Consider the following 20,249-nt stretch of genomic DNA (forward strand, 5'->3'; position numbering starts at 1 on the left):
ATGAAATGTTTTTCAACCTTCAGTTCTCAGCTTTTGCCATTGTTCCCTTTATAGCAAATCTTCTCCAGTCCAGTTTCTATTTTTTCTCTAAGCACACGTTTTTTAAACTTAAAATTTCTATTGTATATGTTTAAGGTATACAACAAGATGTTTTGATATACATATACAAGATGTTTGATATACATAATGAAACGGCTACTATATTCAAGCAAATTAACACATCCGTAATCTTTTTTTTTTTTTTGTAGAGACAGAGTCTCACTTTCTGGCCCTCGGTAGAGTGCCATGGCCTCACACAGCTCACAGCAACCTCCAACTCCTGGGCTTAAGCGATTCTGTTGCCTCAGCCTCCCGAGTAGCTGGGACTACAGGCGCCCACCACAATGCTCAGCTATTTTTTGGTTGCAGTTTGGCCGGGGCCGGGTTTGAACCCGCCACCCTCGGTATATGGGGCCGGCGCCCTACCGACTGAGCCACAGGCGCTGCCCAACACATCCGTAATCTTACACAGTTACCCTGTTTTTGTGGGTGTGTGCAAAGAGCACCTAAAATCTGTTCTTTTAGCAAAACTCCCAGATACAATGCAACGTTGTTAACAGTTCATTCTACATATATTCAATATTTATCCTTTGACCTACATCTCCCCCCACCCCCCTCATCCCTGGTAATCACCTTTTTATCCTCTATTTTTGTGTATTGGACTTTCTTTTCTCTTTTTTCTCTTAGATTCCACATATGAGATCATGCAGTATTTTTCTTTCTGTGTCTGGCTTATCGGCATAATGTTCTCCAGGCTTGTCTGTGTTGTGACAAATGGCAAATTTTCTTTTGTCAGGCTGAGTAATAGTCATTCTGTATGTGTCCCACAATTTCTTTATCCATTCATCTGTTGACGGACTCTTTGGTTTTGTTCACATCTTGGCTATTGTAAGTGGTGCTGCAGTGAACCTGGGAGTGCAGATGTCTTCACGTGGTGGTGATTTCATTTCCTTTGGGGATGTACCAGTAGTGGGCTTGCTAGGTCACATAATCGTTCTATTAATAATCTCTCAGGAGGGCGGCGCCTGTGGCTTAGTCGGTAAGGCGCCGGCCCCATATACCGAGGGTGGCGGGTTCAAACCCGGCCCCGGCCAAACTGCAACCAAAAAATAGCCGGGCGTTGTGGCGGGCGCCTGTAGTCCCAGCTACTCGGGAAGCTGAGGCAAGAGACTCGCTTAAGCCCAGGAGTTGGAGGTTGCTGTGAGCTGTGTGATGCCATGGCACTCTACCAAGGGCCATAAAAGTGAGACTCTGTCTCTACAAAAAAAAATAAATAAATAAAAATAAATCTTGGGTGGCCCCTGTGGCTCAAGGAGTAGGGCGCCGGTCCCATATGCCGGAGGTGGCGGGTTCAAACCCAGCCCCGGCCAAAAACCACGAAAAAAAAATAAATAAATAAGTCTCTCAGGAACCTCCCCGTGGTTCTCCACCATGGCTGCACCATTCTGCGTTCCCACCAACAGTGTGCAGAGTTCCTTTTTCTTCATAGCCCTGCCAACACTTGTTATCTTTCCTCTTTTTGTTTAAAAAGCCATTCTGAGAGATGTGAGGCGATGTCTCACTGTGGCTTTGATTCGTGTTTCCTGGATGTTTAGTGATGCCATTGAAGATCTAAGCCGGAATCACATGTCATCGTTACCATGTGTCTTTATTTAGTCTCTTAATTTGGCTCAATTCCTCTGTCATCTTGACTTTTGCAGAATGCCCTTCAGTTTGGGTTTATTTGTTTCCTCTTCATAGGAGTCAGGAAATGCCACAGAAGTGATATTGTGTCTCCGTCCCCCCCAGCATGTCTAATAAGGAGGTACACAGTGTTGGTTTTTCCCAGCATAGTGGTGCTAACTTTGAGCACTTGGTTAAAGTGGTTTATGCCAGATTTCTCCATTGTAATGGTTCCTTTTCCCTCTTTCTAATTAAAAATTCATCTCTAGGAAAAAAAAAAATTCATCTCCAGGGAGATATAGAACTTGTTTCCCATCAAACTTCGACCCCAAGGGTTTTAGCATCTATTAATAACTTTTGCCAGAATCAACTATTACTATATGCTATAGAGTTTGATATAGCACTGTTTTTCAAAATATTGACTGTTGTGAAATTTGCGTCCTCTTAAAGGGTTTACAGCCATCTATGAAAGCATAGGATCCCTCAGGCAAGTTCTGGAAGCCAAGATGAAGCTGGACAAGGACCAGCTACAGAAGCAAATCCAACAAATGCAGAGGCCGGAGGCTCCTGTGTGAAGGGGCTGGACAAGGACTTAAAAGAAGGTTTTGCCAGTGGGGCTTGGAACGAGATCCCTCTGTAGCCTTTGCTGCATCCAGGATTGTTCATCCATGGCGTGCATGTGCCAAGAAGTGTGTTTTCATGGGTCTAAATGTTTACCTTGAGTCCTGAAAACACTCTTTCTTTAAAAGTACCAAGTACAGTTTTTACCACTTTATTTCACTTTTCTAAATTCAATGGAATTATCCCCCATGGATTTTGAAATGCTCTAGCCAAGACTGTTTACTATTTTGAAAAACGCCATGGTGATTTTTAATTAAGAAACTAATGAGTTGCCCCAGGAATGTGTTGCTCCCCACCCTAAATTAAGAGAATGTCCTGATAGATTAGAATTCAGCCTTTGAGTCCACATTTGGATTTTATTATTGTTGTCTATGCATTTCTTATATTGGTTATCTTCCTGTAACTCTTCTGTCTTTTGTAAGGGGAAAGGATTTCACACTTGGAAGAAACCCCACCGTTGATGTAATGATAATTAAACAATTGATAACTGCCATATAGATTACAAATCAAATGGAAAGGCACAATGTCTATATCAGCCACCTGGATATACTGATTTTAATATTTAAAACTACTTTTGAATTATCTGCAACCTGTGTAGTGATAGCCATATATTTAATAATGGATCGGTGGTTAATCGTCTGTTTACTGCAGCACAATTAATTGTTCATTAATCATAATAGAATGTGATACTTTTTCAGACTTTATGATCTCTCTAAATGTTTCCAAAATTGGCACGAAGTGCTAGAGTTTATATACACTTCTTGTAGCTGTACTTTTGTGCCTTGGTTTTATCTTGTCAACGCACCATACCCGATACGAGATTGGAAGACAGAATAGAAGGCAGGATAACTGGTGAGAATTATGATGTAACAATGGGATCCTCTGTATTTTTTAAATGTTCTAAAAATTTTATCACTGTTCAGGCATTAATCATTCAGTCTTACTGGTGGAATAGAAATTCATACTTTTGTATGGACAAAGAATCGAGTTGATATTGCATTTATAACACTGTCAAGAAACCTTCATCTTGAGCAACTTTGTAGATGACGGGTGTTTTATTTTCAATCGCCATATTTGATTAGTCATTGAAAATTGGCACGAGTGCTGTGTTGTTCACCTGTGTTGTAAAAACTGATAGTGAGACACACCGTTCTAAACTGTGAGGGTGTCCCAGGAAACAGGAAAACAGGAATACTTTTAAAATAAAATAAAATCTTTTTCTTTTGTTTGTCAAGGACTCAGGAAAATAAAAGCATTTTCTATTTTTAGAATAAATCATAAATGAAATATGGAACTGGCTATTACTGTTTGCCCACATAAAATATGCTGCTAAAGTACATCGTATTTTACTCTTAATGGTTTGTCAAAGAATTTTTTTAAACATGAGAGGTTAGATAAGAAATATGTCATCCAACGCATATTTTTTTATTTTGTCACAAATATCCACTGAACAAAGAAAAGAGAGGTGAATACTCTTTCGCAATCAGAAAGTGAATGTCTTTTGGCGATAGAGCAACATGTTTTGTGAAGTTCTTCACGTTTAAGCACAAAGCCACGGCACAGAGAGCCAGAAGAATGAGCACATCTGACACCTGGGAAGGGAGGGATGGGATGCCAGCCTGCCTCTGGCGGGGGGGAGGGCGTGGTGATGTCAGCAGGTGACAGTGGAACTTTCTCAGGTGCTTCTGAGGACACCAGCTTCAGGCAATGAGCCACCACAGGGGTTCTCCACCTTGGTCACACCTGGGAATCATCTGGAGGAGATAAAATAACTATCAGTGCCCATCTGCCCCCCAGAATCCTTTAGTCAGAATGTCGGGTAGCAGGTGGCAGGCATCAGGCCCTGGGTGTTCAGTGTGCAGCCAAAGTGGGAGCTGGCAGCCACAGCTCAGTACTCTTCTCGCCAAACTACCAAAGTTTAAATGAGAATCAGCTTCCATGTTCTTTTCTTTACCAGAAATTTGCAATAAAAAAATAAAATGTCCAAATAAATGTGGTGTATGATTTTTAAATGTCAAAGTCTTCTAGTGATGAGGTGAAAACTTAATTAGGAGATATTAAGAAAACTTAATGCCATAGGAGATATTTCTATTTACTTTCCCTAGAAATCCCTGATGGTTGAAATAAAGTGCGGAGGCCCTGGAAAGGTCATCAGGGGCTGCTCTGTCTGCGGAGGGCTCCTCTGCTGCCTTCTCACTCCCAGTAATGCTGGCTGGCGGTCCCCGAGTGTGTACTGTGCGCCTCTGCCAAACCCCTTGTGTGCGTTAACTCTTTGTTTCAACAACTAGTTGAGTTACTGTTTCCCCCTTTTACAGATGAGAAAAGTTAGTCACCTAAAAGGTTAGGCAGCTTGTTCCAAATGGCTAACGAGGCAACCTTACTGGCTTCATCTGGGTCAGATGTTGTCCTCTGGTTGTACTGATGGAGGCCTGGGAGGTGGGCCCAGTTGGTGCCACAGGACTGTGGGATCACAGGCATTTCGTGCTCTGTGTTTGGGCTGGCCTACGTAGTAGACTGTGGCTCTGTATGATGGAAGATAGGTTACACTGGGCAAGTATAGAGCAGAGCAGAAAAGATGGCTGCCTCCAAATTGAGGTCATCCCACGAGGGATGGAGATCCCACTAGGATCTCAGCCTGAAAAAATGAAAGTCAAACTATTCATGACATTCTGGACACCCAATAGTAACTCAGTGGAGTTTTTCCGTCACTATACTCTTCTAGCTGTTTGACCTTGGGCAATTCTCTTTTATGCAATCGTAGACATCAAGTTGTGAAAACTGGGGGATGGGAGGGGAGATGGGATCCCTGTTTGGGTCCAAAGTGTTCACTTATCTGTTGGGACCACATTTGAGAAGCCACTGGAACCTCCAAAGAAAGTGATATTCCAGCCCAGGACATAGGAGAGCCACAGACCTGGATGAAGAGAAACAGACAGGACCAGAGTAAGAACAGTCCTTGCATGTGGCCAGGGCGGGCGGAATCTCAAGTGAGTTAGTCCCGTCTCTGGAGCAGATGGGGCTTCCCCAGACCTAAGGCTGCAGTGTGTGAGTCCACTGCGGGGCTGTTGTTGAGAGGATCGAGGTGGGTGGTGACAAAGCCAGGGAAGATAAGTGCCATCTCAGCAAGGATGAAGGCTGCTATGGAGGCTGGAGGTGCAGGGCCCAGAGTTCCAGCTTGGAAATGACATCTGAAGGTGGGAGCCCAGCTGGCAGGTTGGCATTTGAGGTATAAACCAGAGAGGTCTGTGTGGGCTGGGCTGGACTGCACAGACAGGTGCATTGTGTACCTATGGTGACAGAAAACTGACAACCAAATTAGAATCCACACTGAATAGCAGCATCAACTATAATAGAATTACCCTTAAGAAAATTTATGGATCTGATACAAAAGCAGGAGTCAAAAAACAGAGAGAGAGAGAGAGAGAAAGAAAATGTTTGGCAGATTATAGAGACGGTGCTCCAACAATACATACACATTTTAAGACAGGAGATATATCAATAATGAAAGATGGATGCAAGTCACATTGAGCACCTCTGGTCATTGCAGAAGTCAAATGTAGCTTGAATATTAAAAATTTAATACAGTGGGCAGCGCCTGTGGCTCAAAGGAGTAGGGCGCCGGCCCCATATGCCGGAGGTGGTAGGTTCAGACCCAGCCCCGGCCAAAAACTGCCAAAAAAAAGAGAAAATTTAATACAGTTTTTTCTTTCCTTTCTTAAAATGTGTATACATTGTGTTGACATCTATATTTTTCATTCTGGGTTATTGGTTCAGCTCATCTCAAAAAGTTACTTTGTCATTCATGTAAACTCAGAGATAAAGAACTTTTACAGGCATTTTTTAATATAGATACCTGCACGGCAGGCCCAGCTGACTTCTAGATCCAGATGCTGGCCCAGCTGACTTCTAGATCCAGATGCTGGCTGTATGAGGCAGTTTGTGAAATGTGCCTGAGAGATCCCCACCTCCTGGCACTCACCTCCTCGGGGGATGCCCTTCTCGCGAGTGTGTGCTGGACTTGCTTCCCATGAAGAGAATGGTGGAAATGATGGCTTGTCACTTCTGAAAGTGGGTTATAAAACAACTGCAGCGTCTTTCTTACTCTTTCCACTAGTGCTGGTGGAAGCAACCTATTGAGAGGGTCATGTAGTATAGTAAGTGACTGATACCCTTAGTCTGATAGCCCTAAATGAATGAACACTTTCCAATAATCATGTGATGGGAACCCCACCCAAAGAAAGCAAAAGCCAGAATTCAAACAGATTTATGTGCACCTGTTTTCATTAACAGCATTATTCACAGTACCCAAAAGGTCCATCAACTAACTGATGATTGGATAAACACATGGGATTCACACATACAACAGAATGTCATTCAGTCTTAAAAAGGAATGAAATTCTGACCTGTGCTACAACATGGATGAACCTTGAGGACATTAGATTTAGTGAAATAATCAGTCACTAAAGTAGATACCCCACCCCTACTGAGGCTTCTGATGAGACTGCAGCCCCGGCAACTTCAGGCATCCAGCTCAGCCTTGACCACATTTCTGACTCAGAGAAACTAAGAGATAATAAATAATTTGTTTTTTTAAGTCACTCAAATGTGGGGCACTTTGTCCTACACAGCAATAGATAACTAACACACTGGGGAATCCTGACAGAATTATGTTGTAAAACTGCTTATTTCTGGGTGTGCTACCAGTAACATACGTAATCTCATTTAACAGACATTATGAGCAGGAAACGACCTTTAAAAAACAAACTAGACATCATATATACCTTATCACATATAATCCTTGTAATTGCTCTATTTGGTAGGTGCTGTTATTTCCATTTTGCAAATGGAGCAGAGAGAAGAGAACCAATGATTCCAGGTCATACAGCTGGGTAAAGAAGGAGCAGAGACAGAATCCATATACTTCTCCAAAGCCCAGGCTGCCATTGACTTTTAAGACAAGAAAACCAATGCCTGAGTCATGAAGTGATTGTCCAATATCCCACAGCTGTTTGGAATCAGAATACGGTCCAGATCAGTGGTTCTCAAGCATCCCCAGACCAGCAGCATCAGTATCTCTAAGGAACTTAGAAATATAACCAATATAAATGCCCAGGCCCTGCCCTGATCAGCTGAATCAGAAACTCTTTAAGCACAGACTCCGCAATCTTTTAATGTGTCCTGAAGATTATTATTACTTTTTTTTTTTTTGAGACAGAGTCTCACTTTGTCACCCTCAGTAGAGTGCCATAGCATCTTAGCTCACAGCAACTTCAAACTCTTGGGTTTAAGTGATTCTCTTGTCTCAGCCTCCTGAATAGCTGGGACTACAAGGACCTGCCACAGTACTTGGCTTTTTTTTAGAAATGGGGTCTCACTCTTGCTCAGGCTAGTCTTGAACTCCTGAGCTCAAGCAATCCACCTGCTTCCATCTTCCAGATGCTAGGATTAGAGGCGTGAGCCACTGTGCCCGCCCCCAGCAGATGGTTCTAACATAAAGGAGAATCTGAGAATCGCTGCACTAATACTTAAATAACCGTTAGTTACATGTGGCTTTTTTTTTTTTTTATAGTCCAGAGGTCTTTGATTTTTTTTCTTTTTAAATAGTGATTATGCCATAAAGTCCAGTGCACAGGTTCTAGCTGCACAGGCCCCTCTAATGGGACCTCACACAGGGTGTGTTCCGGCTGGTGCAGCAGTTGAACCCAGGTTCCCCTTCAGCCCTCTTCTGTTTCCTAATCATTTTCCACCGTGCATTTCAGGAAGCTATCTTGGGTCTTCATGTGCTCTCTCTATACATTTATTCTCTTGGCAAGACTCTTGCCCTTCAGCTCAGTGCCTGTAGCACAGTGGTTACGGCACTGGCCACATGCACCCAGGCTGGTGGGTTCGAACCTGGCCAGGGCCTGCTAAACAATGACACAAAAAAATAGCCTGGTGGGTGGTGGGCACCTGTAGTCCCAGCTACTTGAGAGGCTGAGGCAAGAGAATGGCTTAAGTCCAAGAGTTTGAGGTTGCTGTGAGCTGTGACTCCAGGGCACTCTACTGAGGGTGACATAGTGAGATTCTGTCTCAAAAAAAAAGAAAAAGACTGTTGCCCTTTAATGTGTTTGCTTCCAGCAATGCCAATAGCATGCCGGGTCACACTATAGATCCTTTCAACTTTGCCTTGGTGACATTTGTGGGGCATTCCTTTTTGAACAGTACCCATTTCCTGATGTCTACAACATCACCTCTGCTTGCAGATGGATATGTAAGTGGCCAAAGGAACAACCCCATGCTTCCTAAAATGGCCTAGAAAACATACAGCAGGTGCCTCTCCTCTTTTGCTTTATGTTGGTCACTTTGGCAAGTTACTACATGGTGTTTCTGGCCAAAAGAAAACATGTGGCCATTTAAATGTTAAAATAAATGAATCAGAATTAAATTTATTTTAAAGTTCAGTTTCTCCCTGTACTCAGTAACCTCACGTGCCTAGTGGCTACCTGACTCTCCTGTACCCATGTGGAAATGTCCGTTATCCCAGTAAGTTCCCCTTCAGCTTACAGCCATGCCCACCACTCTGCGCTTTCATCTGTTAGCCTAAATGAGCTTTTGAGCCAGCCTCATTCCTATGGCATTATGTCAGTTGTCCCCATTACTGACAATTTCCCAAGTCTTTATTTATAAGATTTTATCTCTAATCAAGATAAGTAAGTTCTAGAGATCTGCTGTACTACATTGTACCTATAGTCAGTGAGCATGTATTGTACACTTAAAACTTTGGGAAGAGCGTACATCTCATGTTACATGGTCTTACCAATAAAATGAGTTTTTAAAAAAGATTTTACCTCATCTATTGGTTCTGATCAGCTGATAGAGGTTTCTGGAACATTGTGTCAAGGTTTTGGTAGTCAGTGCCAGACTCAGCAGGAAGAGCCACAGTGTGTCAGCCCAGGGGAGTGTCCCAAGAGGGTGGCTGACTGTGTGCTGTGTGCCAGGGTGGCTGACTGTGTGCTGTGTGCCTGCCAGGTCTGCCCTAGGATGTCTGGGCACGTAGCATGCCTGGCAAGGGCTTGTCAGCCAAGTACTCAGGTGATTTTTGATGCTTCTTACTAGGACAGAGCTGGCAGGTCTGGGATGAAGGTGAGGCAAAGTGAGGTACACATCTTGGTACCTATAGGGGGCACCAAAAAATTCTCTAATTAAGATAAATAATATTTCAAGGCAATATTTTAATTTAATTTTTTTTTTTTTGAGACAGAATCTCACTTTATCACCTCGGTAGAGTGTCGTGGCATCATAGCTCACAGCAACCTCAACTTTTGGGCTCACGCGGGTCTCTTGCCTCAGCTTCTCAAGTAACTGGGACTACAGGCTCCTGCCACAATGCCCAGCTAGTTTTTTAATTTTTAGTAGAGATGAGGGTCTCACTGTTGCTCAAACTGGTCTTGCACTCCTGAGCTCAGATTATCCACCCACCTCGGCCTGGCAGAGTGCTGGGATTACAGGCATGGGCCACTGTGCCTGGCTTAAAGGTAATATTTTTAAAGATCAAAATTAATACAAGAGGCAGAGCAAGATGGCGGCCGAGTAACAGCGTCCTTGCATCTGGGCACCGTGAGTCTGGGGAGATAGAACTCCAGGCATCTCTGGCTGGTGGGATCTGCCTATCATCACCCCTGTGAGGATACAGGGAGTCAGCGAGAGACTTCTGGACCCCAAGAGGAGGACTAAAACAGTGGAAAAACGGCAAGTGTTCGTGCGTGTTCAATCCGTCTAAACCTGCCCACAACTGTAAGTTCAGTAGCAGCGAGACTGCAAACCGGAAAGGCCTTACCTGTGAACTGTTTTGGTGTCTTTGAACTTGGCACTCAGTTGAACTGCCTTGGGGAGAGCCTGAGCGGGAGTGCAGACAACTTTGGCCGTTGTCTAGGGCCAGTCTGGCTCCAGTCTGAGCCGCTGAGCCAGACGGAGCTAATAGTGTTTGGCTGTGGGTCACAGGGAGCCATTGTGAGCGATCTGCCCCGGCAAGCTCTGCCCTCAGGGTCGCAGAGCTAGAATCCTGTGGGAGCTGGTAACCTAGCGACCGAGTATCCTAAGGGTGGGATCTGAGACGCCTTGCAGCCCTAACCCTCAGGGGCAGAGTGAGACCGGTTTTAGCACACTGGGTAAGTGGATAGCCACTTCAGCAGTGATTCCAGCGACAAGCACTTTCCTGGGAAAGCTTGTGCTCAGCAAGTTTACAAGTTCAAAGTGCCTTTTAAGTGGGCTGAAGAGAGATTTAGGGCTTCTACCTGCTGGGGTTTGAGAAATCAGCAGCCTCCAGTTGTATCAGAACTGTGATTAACATCTCATACCCCAGAAGACCACGTGTTGCCCAGACAATATTCAATAACATATACATACTGCTTTGTTTTGTTTTTTTTATTTTTGGTTTGGTTGGTTTTTTTTGTTTATTTTGATGTTGTTGATGTTGTTTTGTTTTTTAATTTCAACCTTTTCCATACAGATCCTTTTTCTTTCTCAATTTTTCTAGTTTAATTATAATTTTCCATTGCTGCCTTTTTCAATAACTAGAACTTCATTTTTGCTAGTGTTTCTACCGCTATTATTTGGTTTTTCACCCAATTTTATCCCATAAAGTTTTCTGTTTGCTTGTTTTGGTTTGATTTATAGCATTTTTGTCTTTCCTCTCTAATTGGTGGAGGTGGGGTACTGTGTCTGATCAGGTTAGCAAAGAGCTGCTGACCTCAAGGGAACCACCCAACTGGGCACCCCCAGAAGGTGGTTTTTTTTTAAGGTTGTATCAAAGTACCCTACTGTACACCTATATTGCTCTGTCTCCCACTTTCTGTGCCTCTCTTCTTTTTGTCAGTATTCCATTTACCCACCCCCTCTCCTTTCTCTATTTTTCTTTTTTTTTCTTATCACTCGGTCCTCCTTTCTTTCATCCCTTTTTTGCTCTTCAACCTTCTCACCCTTCTGGTCCTGTAACCCTTAGTCCACAGGCACGAGAACTTAAAGAGCAAGAGGAAGTGAAAGGAAAATTAGGGCAAGGAAACAGATAAAAGAAATCACTCATGAGGAAGAATCAGCAGAAAACTCTAGGCAACATGAAGAACCAGTCCAGAACAACCCCGCCAAGGGACCATGAGCTAGCTACTGCAGAGGATTCCACCTATACAGAAATGTTAGGAATGACAGAAAGGGAATTTAGAATACACATGTTGAAAACAATGAAAGAAATGATGGAAACAATGAAAGAAAGGATGGAAACAATGAAGGAAACTGCTAATAAAGTGGAAAATAATCAAAAGGAAATCCAAAAACAGAATCAAATAAGAGATGAACGATATGAAGAATATAAAAAGGATATAGCAGAGCTGAAGGAACTGAAACAGTCAATTAGGGAACTTAAAGATGCAATGGAAAGTATCAGCAACAGGTTAGACCATGCAGAAGAAAGAATTTCAGAGGTAGAAGACAAAGTTCTTGAGATAACTCAGATAGTAAAAGAGGCAGAAAAGAAGAGAGAGAAAGCAGAACGTTCACTGTCAGAATTATGGGACTTTATGAAGTGTTCCAACATACGAGTTATAGGATCCCAGAAGGGGAAGAAGAATGCCCCAGAGGAATGGAAGCCATACTAGAGAATATTATAAAAGAAAATTTCCCAAATATCACCAAAGATTCTGACACACTGCTTTCAGAGGGATATCGGACCCCAGATCACCTCAACTCTAACCGAGCTTCTCCAAGACACATTGTGATGAACCTGTCCAAAGTCAAGACAAAAGAAAAGAATCTGCAAGTTGCCAGGAGTAAGCACCAGTTGACCTACAGGGGCAAATCCATCAGAGTGACCGCAGACTTCTCTAATGAAACTTTCCAAGCAAGAAGACAATGGTCATCTACCTTTAATCTACTTAAACAGAACAATTTCCAGCCCAGAATTCTGTACCCTGCTAAGCTAAGCTTCAAAATTGACGGAGAAATCAAATCATTTACGGATATACAAACATTGAGGAAATTCGCCACAACAAGACCAGCTCTACAGGAAATACTTCAACCTGTTCTGCACACTGACCACCACAATGGATCAGCAGCAAAGTAAGAACTCAGAAATCAAAGGACAGAACCTAACCTCCACACTGATGCAAAAGATAAAACTAAGCAATGGCCTCTCACAAAATAAGACGAATAGAATACTACCACACTTATCAATTACCTCAATAAATGTTAATGGCTTGAATTCCCCACTGAACAGACATAGATTGGCTGACTGGATTAAAAAACACAAGCCATCCATTTGCTGTCTGCAAGAAACACACCTGGCTCCAAAGACAAATTAAAGCTCCGAGTCAAGGGTTGGAAGACAATTTTTCAGGCAAATGGAATTCAGAAGAAAAGAGAAGTTGCAATCTTATTTTCAGACACATGTGGATTTAAAGCAACTAAAGTCAAAAAACACAAAGATGGTCACTTTATATTGGTCAAGGGAAAAATACAACAAGAAGACATTTCAATTCTAAATATTTATGCACCCAATTTAAATGCTCCCAGATTCTTGAAGCAGACCTTACTCAGTCTGAGCAAGATGATATCTGATAATACCATCATAACAGGGGACTTTAACACTCCTCTTACAGAGCTGGACAGATCCTCTAAACAGAAATTAAACAAAGATATAAGAGATTTAAATGAGACCCTAGAACAACTGTGCTTGATAGATGCATATAGAACACTCCACCCCAAAGATAAAGAATATACATTCTTCTCATCACCCCATGGAACATTCTCCAAAATTGATCATATCCTGGGACACAAAACAAATATCAACAGAATCAAAAGAATTGAAATTTTACCTTGTATCTTCTCAGACCATAAGGCACTAAAGGTGGAACTCAACTCTAACAAAAATGCTCGACCCCACCCAAAGGCATGGAAATTAAACAATCTTCTGTTGAATAACAGATGGGTGCAGGAAGAAATAAAACAGGAAATCATTAACTTCCTTGAGCATAACAACAATGAAGACACAAGCTACCAAAACCTGTGGGATACTGCAAAAGCAGTTTTGAGAGGAAAATTCATCGCTTTAGATGCCTACATTCGAAAAACAGAAAGAGAGCGCATCAACAATCTCACAGGAGATCTTATGGAATTGGAAAAAGAAGAACAATCTAAGCCTAAACTCAGTAGAAGAAAAGAAATATCCAAAATCAAATCAGCGATCAATGAAATTGAAAACAAAAGAATCATTCAGAAAATTAATGAAACAAGGAGTTGGTTTTTTGAAAAAATAAATAAAATAGATAAACCATTGGCCAGACTAACGAGGAATAGAAAAGTAAAATCTCTAGTAACCTCAATCAGAAATGATAAAAGGGAAATAACAACTGATCCCACGGGGATACAAGAGATCATATCTGAATACTACCAGAAACTCTATGCCCAGAAATTTGACAATGTGAAGGAAATGGAGAAATATTTGGAATCACACCTTCTCCCTAGACTCAGCCAGGAAGAAATAGAGCTCCTGAACAGACCAATTTCAAGCACTGAGATCAAAGAAACAATAAAAAATCTTCCAACCAAAAAATGCCCTGGTCCAGATGGCTTCACTCCAGAATTCTATCAAACCTTCAAGGAAGAGCTTATTCCTGTACTGCAGAAATTATTCCAAAAAATTGAGGAAGAAGGAATCTTCCCCAACACATTCTATGAAGCAAACATCACCCTGATACCAAAACCAGGAAAAGACCCAAACAAAAAGGAGAATTTCAGACCAATCTCACTCATGAATATAAATGCAAAAATTCTCAACAAAATCCTAGCCAACAGATTACAGCTTATCATCAAAAAAGTCATTCATCATGATCAAGTAGGCTTCATCCCAGGGATGCAAGGCTGGTTTAACATACGCAAGTCCATAAACATTATCCACCATATTAACAGAGGCAAAAATAAAGATCACATGATCCTCTCAATAGATGCAGAAAAAGCATTTGATAAAATCCAGCATCCTTTTCTAATTAGAACACTGAAGAGTACAGGCATAGGTGGCACATTTCTAAAACTGATTGAAGCTATCTATGACAAACCCACAGCTAATATTTTACTGAATGGAGTAAAACTCAAAGCTTTTCCTCTTAGAACTGGAACCAGACAAGGTTGTCCTCTGTCACCTTTACTATTCAACATAGTGCTGGAAGTTCTAGCCAATACAATTAGGCAAGACAAGGAAATCAAGGGAATCCAAATGGGAGCAGAGGAGGTCAAACTCTCCCTCTTTGCTGATGACATGATCTTATACTTAGAGAACCCCAAAGACTCAACCACAGGACTCCTAGAAGTCATCAAAAAATACAGTAATGTTTCAGGATATAAAATCAATGTCCACAAGTCAGTAGCCTTTGTATACACCAATAACAGTCAAGATGAGAAGCTAATTAAGGACACAACTCCCTTCACCATAGTTTCAAAGAAAATGAAATACCTAGGAATATACCTAACGAAGGAGGTGAAGGACTTCTATAAAGAAAACTATGAAATCCTCAGAAAGGAAATAGCAGAGGATATTAACAAATGGAAGGACATACCATGCTCATGGACCGGAAGAATCAACATTGTTAAAATGTCTATACTTCCCAAAGCAATCTACCTATTCGATGCCATTCCTATTAAATTACCAACATCGTACTTTCAAGATTTGGAAAAAATGATTCTGCGTTTTGTATGCAACTGGAAAAAACCCCGTATAGCTAAGGCAGTTCTTAGTAATAAAAATAAAGCTGGGGGCATCAGCATACCAGATTTTAGTCTGTACTACAAAGCCATAGTGCTCAAGACAGCATGGTACTGGCACAAAAACAGAGACATAGACACTTGGAATCGAATTGAAAACCAAGAAATGAAACTAACATTTTACAACCACCTAATCTTCCATAAACCAAACAAGAACATACCTTGGGGGAAAGACTCCTATTCAACAAATGGTGTTGGGAGAACTGGATGTCTACATGTAAAAGACTGAAACTGAACCCACACCTTTCCCCACTCGCAAAAATTGATTCAAGATGGATAAAGGACTTAAGTTTAAGGCATGAAACAATAAAAATCCTCCAAGAAAGCATAGGAAAAACACTGGAAGATATTGGCCTGGGGAAAGACTTCATGAAGAAGACTGCCATGGCAATTGCAACAACAACAAAAATAAACAAATGGGACTTCATTAAACTGAAAAGCTAAGGAGACAATAACCAAAGCAAAGAGACAACCTACACAATGGGAAAGGATATTTGCATATTTTCAATCAGACAAAAGCTTGATAACTAGGATCTATAGAGAACTCAAATTAATCCACATGAAAAAAGCCAACAATCCCATATATCAATGGGCAAGAGACATGAATAGAACTTTCTCTAAAGATGACAGACAAAGGGCTAACAAACACATGAAAAAATGTTCATCATCTCTATATATTAGAGAAATGCAAATCAAAACAACCCTGAGATATCATCTAACCCCAGCGAGAATGGCCCACATCACAAAATCTCAAAACTGCAGACGCTGGCGTGGATGTGGAGAGAAGGGAGCACTTTTACACTGCTTGGTGGAACTGCAAACTAGTACAACCTTTCTGGAAGGAAGTATGGAGAAACCTCAAAGCACTCAAGCTAGACCTCCCATTTGATCCTGCAATCCCATTACTGGGCATCTACCCAGAAGGAAAAAAATCCTTTTATCATAAGGACACTTGTACTAGACTGTTTATTGCAGCTCAATTTACAATCGCCAAAATGTGGAAACAGCCTAAATGCCCACCAACCCAGGAATGGATCAACAAGCTGTGGTATATGTACACCATGGAATACTATTCAGCCATTAAAAAAAATGGAGACTTTACATCCTTCGTATTAACCTGGATGGAAGTGGAAGACATTATTCTTAGTAAAGCATCACAAGAATGGAGAAGCATCATGAATCCTGTGTACTCAATTTTGATATGAGGACAATTAATGACAATTAAGGTTATGGGGGGGAAGCAGAAAGAGGGACGGAGGGAGGGGGGTGGGGCCTTGGTGTGTGTCACACTTTATGGGGACAAGACATGATTGCAAGAGGGACTTTACCTAACAATTGCAATCAGTGTAACCTGGCTTATTGTACCTTCAATGAATCCCCAACAATAAAAAAAAAAAAAAGGAAAAGAAAATAATATATGACAATAGCTTTAATAATACAAAAGATGATATATGGCTTAGTTCAGTCAATACAGTTCATGAAAGTTTCCTATAAAAAAATTAATACTAAAAAATTGCATGATGAACAAAATATCAAACCTTAAATAAGGACCCCACAAATGTGCCCAAATAGCTATGTGGTGCTATTTTGGAATTGAGGCAAAAGGAAAAATGTATGCCCTATGTATGTGATTTTATGGAATTTTATGTAAAAATTGGACACTTTGTTTATAGTGAAGTTTTTTAAACTTTGATTTTTAGAAATATTACACTGAAATATTATTTACTTGGCTTCCAAGGTTTTCGGTGCCTCTCTGCTAACGTCTTGCATTCAAGGTTGCCTTACCCTGTTCCTGACCCTGCCTAGATGCCTAGAAAACTGGACCTAAACTCACGGTGCAGTTATTGTAATTAGCTTATTTGGGGAACATTTAATTGCTTTAGATGGTCTTTGTCTGTTTTTATCCCTAATTGCCATGCTTTGTTTCACTTGTGATTCATTTCTTCTTGGAATGAGGTTGAGCCATTAATAAAGCAGAGATCTGTCTCTAAACAGGTGTGACAACTCCGAGAAGTGGAGGAAGCGGGGTGAGAAACAAAGATGTTTGTCTCTTTCGTATTTTCCCTTGTAGTCAACCACTAGAGAAGGGCGGTGAGCGCTCCGGAGCCGCCCGGCCTGACCCTGGACTTCACCGTCCTTTGCTGCCCCCTTATGGACAGAACACAAACTTCTAGGAATCTGTATGAGGAGGGAGCGCCTACAGCCAAGGGATGCCTCAGGGGAAAGGCCCTGAGATCACTGGGCCCACTTCTCATTTTCTAGAACAGGAAACTGAGTACCCGAGAAGCGGGACTTTCAGGAGAGTATGCACGTTGGTGGGGCTGTAACCATAACACAGGCTGGGGGATGGCCGTGCACAAAGCGGGCAAAAATTCTGCCCTGGTGCAGTTTCAATTCCAGCCAGGGTGGGGGTGGGGGTAGAAAACACACAAGCAAGTGAATACTGAGTGTGGCAGTTGAAAGGAAGTAAAACAAGGCCAGCAGTAGGGAGTGCCAGGAGGGAAGGTGAAAGTCAGAACAGCATGGCCAGAAAGACAACGTGGGGCAAAGACCTGATGCAGGTAACAGGAAGCAGGCGGTGGAGGAGGAAATGTCCAGGCAGAAGGAGTATGTGCAAAGGCCCTGGGGCAAGAAGTGCAAGTTCATTAAACCTTCCAAACAAGGGAATGTGGCTGATTATAGTAATTACACTTTACACATGGGGAACAGAAGGGAGGACAGCTCCAGACCCCAAGAGGTGGTTTGAGTCCAAAGCCCATGCCCTACGTTGCCCCCCAAATTTTCACAAACTGAATATTATATTACTCAGGGAGCTTTCTCCTTTGTGATGGGTGAGAGCATTTCTGCAGGAGTTGTCTCTGACATCATGGGAGTTAGTGGAAGGAATGATTCAATATATTCCTTTTCGTTTATCCCTCCTTTCAGAAATAAACATACAAGGCAAGAGTAAGGTACACAGCAATCAGTTGTGGGCTGCCAATATACGGTTGTTTTTGCTGTTGCTTCGTGGACCCAGTTCTCTTTTCTTCTCATCATGGGGTGGTATCTTAGGTCTCTCTCACCTTTTCTCCTTCATGAAAGGAACCCACTTCCAACTCTCTTTGGAAGTGCCCTAAACTTTCTGTTTGTTCTTTTTAAATAAAAATTCTATTTGTTACACCGAAACTGGGGTAGATAACTTTTTTTGCTCGCTATCCAAACTAAGGGGGTTTTGGGGAGAAGTAAGCTAGGTAACTAATGACCAATAGAAAGAGATAATCAAAGACCAATAGAAAAGGGCAATAGAGCCTAGAGGCGCAGACAGGCCAATGAAAGACTCCCAACCGATTTCAAACGGAGACTTTATGCCCCTGCAGGCCTTTGCAGCTCGTCTCTCTCACCTCCGCTGCTTCATGAGAGGGATCCACTTCCAACTTTCTTTGGAAGTGCTCTAAACTTTCTCTTTGTTAGTCCTAGGTAAAATTTCTCTTTGTTACACTGAAAAAAATATTTAAGATTGGGTAGTTTATAAATAATAGAAATTTATGTCTCACCATTTTGGAGTCTGGGGAATCCAAGATCAAGGTCCTGGCAGAAGACTCCGTGTCTGGTGAAGGCTGCTCTCTGCTTCAAAGATGGCACCTTGTTGGGCAGCGCCTGAGGCTCAAGGAGTAGGGCGCCAGCCCCATATACTGAAGGTGGAGGGTTCAAACCCGGCCCTGGCCAAAAACTGCAAATAAATAAATAAATAAAAAGAAAAAAGATGGCACCTTGTGGCTGTCTCTTCCACAGAAAGGTGGAAGGGCAAAAAGGCCTCGCTAGTTCCCTTCAGCCCCTTTGCAAGGGTACTGATCCTATCTATGAGGACAGAGCCCTTGTGACCTAATCAACTCCCAAGAGCTCCACCTCTTAATACTATCCCTTGGGGATTAAGTTCCAAAATACAAATTTTGGCAGACATATATTCAAACCATAGCAGGTGGTGAGGTGTTGAAGATGGTCAACACCAGGTAACACCAGGCATGGTCAGGACTAGCACCTTCTGTACCTACAGCCTCTTTCACCTCCAGAAAGTGTGTTCAATTTTGCTGTTTTACAGCCTTTACTATCTAATAATTCTCTGCATCCTTGTAACTTTCCTTAGAAGTTAAGTTGATTGGCAACCATTCTATTTGTTCATTCATGTCTGCCATAAACTTACCGAACACTTACTACTTGTCAGACCCTGGTCAGTGTGGGGCACTGTGATAAGTCCTCATGGAGCTGCTCATCCAGGGAGAGATGCAGGCTTGTAAAGACTCAATCCCCATCACTGAGATAAAAGAAATACACAAAGAAGAATGAGGGAATCACAGCACCCAAACCTAGCAATTGCCTCATGTCTCTCCTTTCTCACAGCTGAAAATGTTGAACATCAATATCTAGTATCTATTCCTCACCCTGGATGTCTGTGTCTGCCACTGATTTCTCAGTCCATCTTGATTTGGTTTTCCACTCTCACTGTTCCAGCAAAATTGCTCTCACTAGGGTCACTGAATACACCCTTGTGGTCAAATCAAATACTATATGTACCACTCAAGTAGTAGCTCCCGAGCTCTTCTCACATGCTGGATACATTCTCTCCTTTCCAGAGTGTTCTATTCCAGCCTCCTCAACACTGTAAGACAATTATTATTTTTTTAGAATCATTAAATTTACTTATTTATTTATTAATTTTTTGAGACAGAGTCTTACTTTTTGCTCTTGGTTGAGTGTCATGGCATCACAGCTCACAGCAACTCAAACTCCTGGGCTCAAGTGATCCTCTTGCCTCAGCCTCCCAAGTAGCCGGGACTACAGGCGCCTGCCATAAGGCCTGGCTGTTTTTTAGAGACAGAGTCTTGCTCTTGCTCAAGCTGGTCTTGAACTGAGCTCAGGCAATCCACCTACCGTGGCCTCCCAGCGTGTTAGGACTACAGGTGTGAGTCACTGTGCCCAGGCCTAAAACAACTATTCTTGTTACAAACATGTTGAACACAGAGCAATTAAAGAGGAGTGTACAAAAAACAGGAATATACTTATCACCTAGATTTAACTGTAATCATTTTGCCCTATGTTGCATCTTTTCATTCCTGAAACATTTAAAGAAAATTGTAGATATGATGACACCCTGCCTCAGAACA

The 20,249-nt window shown here is 42.1% G+C and overlaps 1 protein-coding gene across 6 annotated transcripts in view; it reads left to right on the forward strand.

Annotated features, from left to right (window-relative positions):
* The window catches only part of FAM81A (family with sequence similarity 81 member A), a 69,671-nt gene extending 66,112 nt beyond the window's left edge, over nucleotides 1-3,559 (forward strand). For all 6 annotated transcript variants that reach the window (XM_053594031.1, XM_053594033.1, XM_053594034.1 and 3 more), the window contains exon 9: nucleotides 2,152-3,559. In XM_053594031.1, the coding sequence (XP_053450006.1) occupies nucleotides 2,152-2,276 (125 nt within the window). In that variant the 3' untranslated portion in view covers nucleotides 2,277-3,559. The remainder of the gene's footprint in view (nucleotides 1-2,151) is intronic.
* The last annotated feature ends 16,690 nt before the right edge of the window (nucleotides 3,560-20,249 follow it).

Source organism: Nycticebus coucang, chromosome 6 (assembly GCF_027406575.1).
Source record: "Nycticebus coucang isolate mNycCou1 chromosome 6, mNycCou1.pri, whole genome shotgun sequence".
NCBI classification, from domain to species: domain Eukaryota; kingdom Metazoa; phylum Chordata; class Mammalia; order Primates; family Lorisidae; genus Nycticebus; species Nycticebus coucang.